The sequence below is a fragment of the Nicotiana tomentosiformis genome, chromosome 6, assembly GCF_000390325.3.
Source record: "Nicotiana tomentosiformis chromosome 6, ASM39032v3, whole genome shotgun sequence".
NCBI classification, from domain to species: domain Eukaryota; kingdom Viridiplantae; phylum Streptophyta; class Magnoliopsida; order Solanales; family Solanaceae; genus Nicotiana; species Nicotiana tomentosiformis.
This window is the reverse complement of record NC_090817.1, coordinates 14,539,483-14,545,720: the sequence shown is the minus strand read 5'-3', so window position 1 is coordinate 14,545,720 and position 6,238 is coordinate 14,539,483. Positions and strand designations below refer to the sequence as shown.

Here is a 6,238-nt window from a genome sequence, read left to right as displayed (position 1 = left end):
GGCAAGGGAAGCCTTTTTATATAAATATTAGACTGCTTATCTTGGTTTATAACTTTATAATAGAGTGGCACCTAGAGGCTCGTAGGCTAGAATAGGCCCTAAGGTACTGATACTAAATTTGCAATATACCATCTTTCATGTAGTAGGACAAAAATAATCCGTCACCACAATGTAGAAGGGAAAACAACAAAGATTCATATGCAGACTTGTCAATTAATCTATACATTATTAACAAAACTTGCAAATATTTAGAACCAAAATCCAAACTCCATCTTTAGTGAGTTCTTTTTTTGTCCTTTTCAAAAGCTGATCAGGACAGTTCATGTGTCCAGAAACATCAATTTATATGGCCAACCACATCAACAAGGAACACTGTTTAGAAATGTAAGTAAACTCCACAATTCAAAGGGTTGTATCAAGGCCTTCATCAGAAATGAAGCAAAACACATGTAAATGTTTGTGTAAAACAAATGAGTCTGAGCAGCATCTCAGTTCAAAGGAAGCAAAAGCCTAGAAATAAACCATGAATTTGTTTCTAAATGATGGAACTGAAAGCAACTGAATGAGGATTTTCAGTGATTTTGGGATATAGCAGTATCTGGTTCCTCAGTTTTCACCAAAAGCAATTGGTAGCGTTCCACTGAGTTGCGTCCTGTAAATCAGATAAAGCAACCTCAGAATTATTTTGGTAATCTTGAGCACTGAACTCGTCGATTCAGAAAAATATTTGAAATTTAATTTACATCAACCAAACCTGCTTTTACACCATAAGCACCAGTTAACTGGAACACAACGAAGACAGACAAATAAAAATGCGCAAATAAGTTTCCACCAATGCAAAGAAATAACAGTAATAGACATCAAAGAAGCACAGAATACCTTTCTGGAATATTAGTCTCTTGTGACAATGCCTTCTCCAGTCTCTCCTCAAATGGCGTTGCATGCCAACTAACTTTTTGATCCTAAGAAGTCACAAAGTCATCAGTTTATCCTTATTGAATTATATAGCTGAGAGTAAGAGAATGAGTAAAGGAAGTATGACAAACCTCTTTGTACTTGTTAGTAGAATTTGGAATCCCATTTCCATCCCACCATTTAGGAGATATACGAGAAGTTTCATCATCATTCCAATGAGCAGCAACCAACCCAATGATAGGTCTATCTCCAGGAGTTCTGCCATAATGAACATTTTCACCACCATAAACAGAACCAAGATGCTGCTTACTCTGCACCTGATTGATTGAAAGTGGTTTTGAGTCTTTATCAACTGAAGTTTCTGTGAATCCGGATATTCCTAGGTCTGATTTAAGGTTTGCTTCGTCAGGCCTTTGATCAGAACCTGTCGTGTGACTGGACAATAATCTAGAATTGGAATCTTGAGTGGAGTAAGAATCTTCATTTAACAATTCATTCAACTGTGAGGCATTATCCACAGGGTTTAAAACAGGATACACAAACTGAGACCTGATCCGTGCAGTTTTAGCAATTCCCATGTGGTCCAAATATGCTGGAAAAATGGTTCCAGGCGTTTGCATCTCATCAGTTAGCTTTAATGGGGTTGGATAGGGTGAATACTTTAATGCATTATAGTTGCCTGATGATTCAGACTGTTCGGAACTTTGACTGGTTTCAGATGAAATACATTTTGATGACATAGAAGATAGATCTGACTCGCTTTCGAAATGGACAGATCTGTATCTGTACTGGGAAGTTGGAGCAGTGACTGGTAAAGCTGCTGAAGCCGTGTTATCATTTAGAGCCAGATTAGCATTAACCTTGATGAATATCGGAGTGTTAGAATTCCCACTGCCATCAATGGAGTTCTTAGAGAAACTTTGACCACTTTGTCCATCCGTCAAACAACTACAGAAATATAACTTCACATTAGATGGCTGTTCATGTCTTTTACGTTAGTGAAACATCAAATGTTAAATGGCGGAAGCTAGAGGTGATTGTAGAAAGACAGTTTATTTTATTTTATAATTTCCTAGGTGTATATATTTGAGAGTGAAGCAAATGGGAATAACAAAAAGTGGATCAGTATATGCAATGCATTCTTTAGGAATAACAGCAATACTTCTTGCAAAGTCAAAACATGTATTCAGTTCTAGAGATAGGACGTGAATAACAAATGCCAACTTATACACAAAGCAATGTGGCGTTTAATTCTAGAGAAGAAAATGAAAGGAATTATATACTTGCATTTCCATTTGATATCAGGTTCAGTAATGTTTAAGAGTATCATTTAATCGAAGTTCTCTAGTCATGTTTTTAAGGTTAGAATTCCACCTGCTAGGCGTATGCACCAATGAACCAGATTGCTTGTTTACTCCATCGGTTCTGATAGGTGTGAGCTGATCAGGTTGCGAATTTGAGATGAGCTTCTGAAATGTTGCATCAGAGGGCCAAGAATGGAATTTTAAAGGTTCAACTTCTTCCACTGGAGCTGACAGGTCTTTACATTTCACTGAGCAGGTTCGAATTTCAGCAGGGGTCTCAGGTAAGGTTCCACAAGCTTTGAGAAACTTGGCCTGCGGGAAATTAATCCGGATAAACTATGTAATCTAGTAATTTGCAAAAATAGAAACTGGCCACTTCAGCTTAAAGTTAGCTTGGACTTAAAAGTAAATCTTAAGAAAGAGGCATTAACTTTCACCTCTCAAAGCCGAAAAGAAAGCTTACGAGGTCCTTGTAAAAACAGCACCGTTATCAAATAAGAAAGTACAACTATGGTAAAATACACAAGCATCCAAATGACTTTTAGCACCATATTCAATGTTACATCTAAGATTCTTTCAGTAGATCAATCACAAGCCATTTTTTCCCATTAAATACTTGAATTCAACTTTCCAAAGCTGACATGATGCAACTTCAAACAGCCAAATAAGAAGGTAAGAGAAATCGTACCAAACCACAGTGTCAACAAGATACATGTAGCTGCTTAGTGAACGATCCAGAGTGAAATATCAATAGATTGTAAAGACCAAAATTGCACCTCGACAAACAGAAAGAGCTACCGTGACAAGAAGCTCAGACTTGGTTAACAAAGATTAAGTGTAAATACAAAATTCATCATCTGCTTTCTTTCTTTCCAGACATGTTCCTATCTATATACAGGTGGAACTAACATATACTACATGACTTTGACGACAGCGGCTTTTCTAAAATGAAAGTACACAAAGGTCAACAAAAATCTGTGCAGATGCTCTAAAGAGTAGCAGGATAATTGAAACTGAATTCTTGCTTCCAGAACATCTTGACGTAGGTTTCAATCAGAACAACTTTTATGTAAGTGAAATATCACTAAATAACAATCTCTGCTTTGTAACTAGTAAAAACTATAGGGTAAGGAAGAAACTCCTTATCCATTTTTTAATCTTTTACATGAAGAAAAGATATGAAAATAGGAAGCGGAAGATAAGTTTGGGAATTCCAAATATCCATGCAGTCAACTTAGTTTCAGTTTCAATTGATATGAAAAATTTACTAGGCGAGCTATTATTTCATCTTCGGTTTAGAGGAATACACAAAAGAAAATGTTTACACATATATTTCTTTATTCATCTGCTTATATCAGATCCCTGAACAATATCCCTCTTTTGCAGTTCAAATTCAAAATTTAAAGGCACTTTATTACATCTTTCAAACAGTTCCTCCTTTTTTATATCTCGAATTTATAAGAGCATATCATGACTCATACAATTCCATGAGAACCAACCTGATTCCTAAGATCATTTGCATCCAATTGTGCCATAGGTGTATCCGAACTCTGATTCTCTACTTCTTCGCAGCCCAAAGTGTTGGTCTCATCTTTATCTGGAACCAGCATTATAGAAAAGGCTTTGAATTTGAGTATAACTAATTTCCGTTCACTGAACAACACTCTAATTTAGTTTGTCAATAATGTGATTAATTGAAAAGCCTACCTTCAGTTAAGAGTGAAGATAATGGACTTCTATTGCAAGACACCAAAGGTTCCTGATCAAGCAACAAAAACAGTCAAATATATAAAACAAAAACAAAAAGGAAAACTCAATAGCACCAAATAATGCTTCTTTTAGTAGTCATTAGCAAACCAGCAAAAAAACTGAAGATTTTCAGACTTCACAAACCTAAATAATATGAACTATGACTCAATCAGCAAATTGGACTCTTTCTTATTTAGTAGAAAAAATTACAACTTCGAAATTTAGGAAATCATAGCAGTATCTGATTCTATATCTATAATATGGCTCCGGATAAAAAATTAGCTGCAGATTAGTTTTTTTTTTTTTTTTTTTTACAGACTATAATCAAATGCAACAAAGAACAACGAGAAGTAAAAGTAAATAGCTTCTTTTCTCTATTTCTCACAATTTCTTCAGCATTGAGCAGCAAAGCTGCTTCTTTGCTCATTTAGAGTGTACTGCTATTTCGAATTAATAGAAATGAAGTAATCGAAATGTCAAATATTAGTTTTTTCCTTTTTTTTTGAATCATTTCGTAGCTCTTTTGACCAGAGTAAACTATAATTTCACTAACTAAAACTCCAACTTCATTGTTCTATTTGCTACTTTCATCACTTCTTCAGCAACCGAACAAAGTAGCAATAAAAACACACTTAAAATATAACAAATTAAAGCATGAAATGACCTTAGTAGGAGTAGATTGCGAGACGATATTCGATTGCGAATCGGTACAAGGAGCATTAGGAACCGTAACATCCTTGATTTTGAAACAGCCGAACAGACAGCCCATGACCGCCGCAACCACCGCACGAACCACCGTAATCACGGCGTTAGGGTTAGAATTGTTCGATTGATCACAATCTCCTCCGATCACTAGCCACGACCACACCATAATTCCTTTATCTCATACTATTAATAACAATTCATCAATCATTATCCGATTATCTGTATTTATTAATTGATTAATTGCGCATTATTCTCTGTAACTAAGCTTTCAATTCACATTGCGTAAAATCCGACTCAGAGGTGAGCAGTCACTGTGTTGATGGAATGTAAATGGATTTTTTTTAAAATTTGAAGCGGGAATTTAGACGAGGGAAATAAAGTGTTAGCTCTTTTTGTGTTTTATCTTACACGTGTCTGTATGTGATTGGTGGAAATCGTCGTGGAAATCGGCTTCAGCTGGAGCGCGTGAGGTAATGAGCTGTTTTGGTTAACTGTCATTAATTAGTTGTGAATGTGTATTGTAACTGTAGATCATTTCTGTTACATACTTCCTGTTTTTTGGCGTGCAAAAATATGAAAATTCAATTTCTTTTTGGTAAAATAAATAAATAAGAATTAAAAACATATACTAAAAGTTTATGAAGTTTATGGTCTGAAAAATTAGAAGAATTAACCTAAATATCAGTCCACCTAACCGTTTAAAATAAAAATTACCGACGAATGTATAATATATATAATTTGTATAATTTATATAGCGGCTAGAAAATATAAATAGTGAAATCGATCAATTATTTTGTGTGAAGATCCCCTAAAACAAGCTATAAATTTGTTTGTAGCTATAAAATATCACGTCAATTTTGATAGAGGGAGTAGTATTTAATTTATAAAAAAACTACAGTAGCATTCAATATGTCCTAATTTATATGATACATCTTCTTTTTAGTTTTTCCGTAAAAAAGAATTGCAGATTTTTATATATAGAATTTAATTTTATAATTCTTATTTTATCCTTGATAATTAAGATGATTTATAATCATATAAATATTTATAGTAGTTTGTTTTAAAATACAAGTTTTAAATATATTTTTTTAAATTCCGTATTAGTCAAATAAGGTCACATAAAATAAGAAGCATGACGTATTTATTTTTGAACTTTTAAAGTTAATATATGTTTAGGAGCAAATAGAAATTAGGATACATATTTTTCGACGAGCCATGCCTAATGCCATGGGAAGCCGTTAAATTTTTGGACTGAACACTTTAACTCTTAAAACTAAAATTTCGTTACGAACTGATATACTACTAAAATATACTTAGTAATGAGCTTACATCTATTTTGGCTTTACGAAGATCAATTTCTTGGTACAATTATCACATGCATATTGTCTTAAAATACGGTTCTGTCGATTATTTTTAGCTTAAGCAATTTAATGGCCAGCTACATAGGTTAATTCTTCAAAATATAACCCGTTCAAATCTAGACAGGTAAGTTCGGCATCAAAAGACTTAAGTTGCTTGGGCGACAAATAAAAATGGTTTTTTTTTGTCTACTTGCTTGGTCTACT

General features: G+C 34.0%; 1 protein-coding gene across 2 annotated transcripts; it reads right to left on the bottom strand.

Moving 5' to 3' along the window:
• Positions 1-385: 385 nt before the first annotated feature.
• LOC104116524 (protein JASON-like) lies at positions 386-5,007 on the bottom strand. Of its 2 annotated transcripts, XM_009591409.4 has the most exons (8): positions 4,633-5,007; positions 3,927-3,978; positions 3,719-3,816; positions 2,290-2,531; positions 1,047-1,863; positions 880-962; positions 755-782; positions 386-652 (listed from the first exon to the last, which is right to left on the bottom strand). In XM_009591409.4, exons 1-7 carry the CDS (start codon positions 4,837-4,839, stop codon positions 779-781), a joined length of 1,503 nt encoding a protein of 500 aa, XP_009589704.1. In that variant the 5' UTR covers positions 4,840-5,007; the 3' UTR covers positions 386-652; positions 755-778. The 2 variants fall into 2 exon arrangements, with proteins under 2 accessions (XP_009589704.1, XP_009628893.1); XM_009630598.4 differs by lacking the exon at positions 755-782 and having other exon boundaries at positions 4,633-5,006.
• Positions 5,008-6,238: the final 1,231 nt, after the last annotated feature.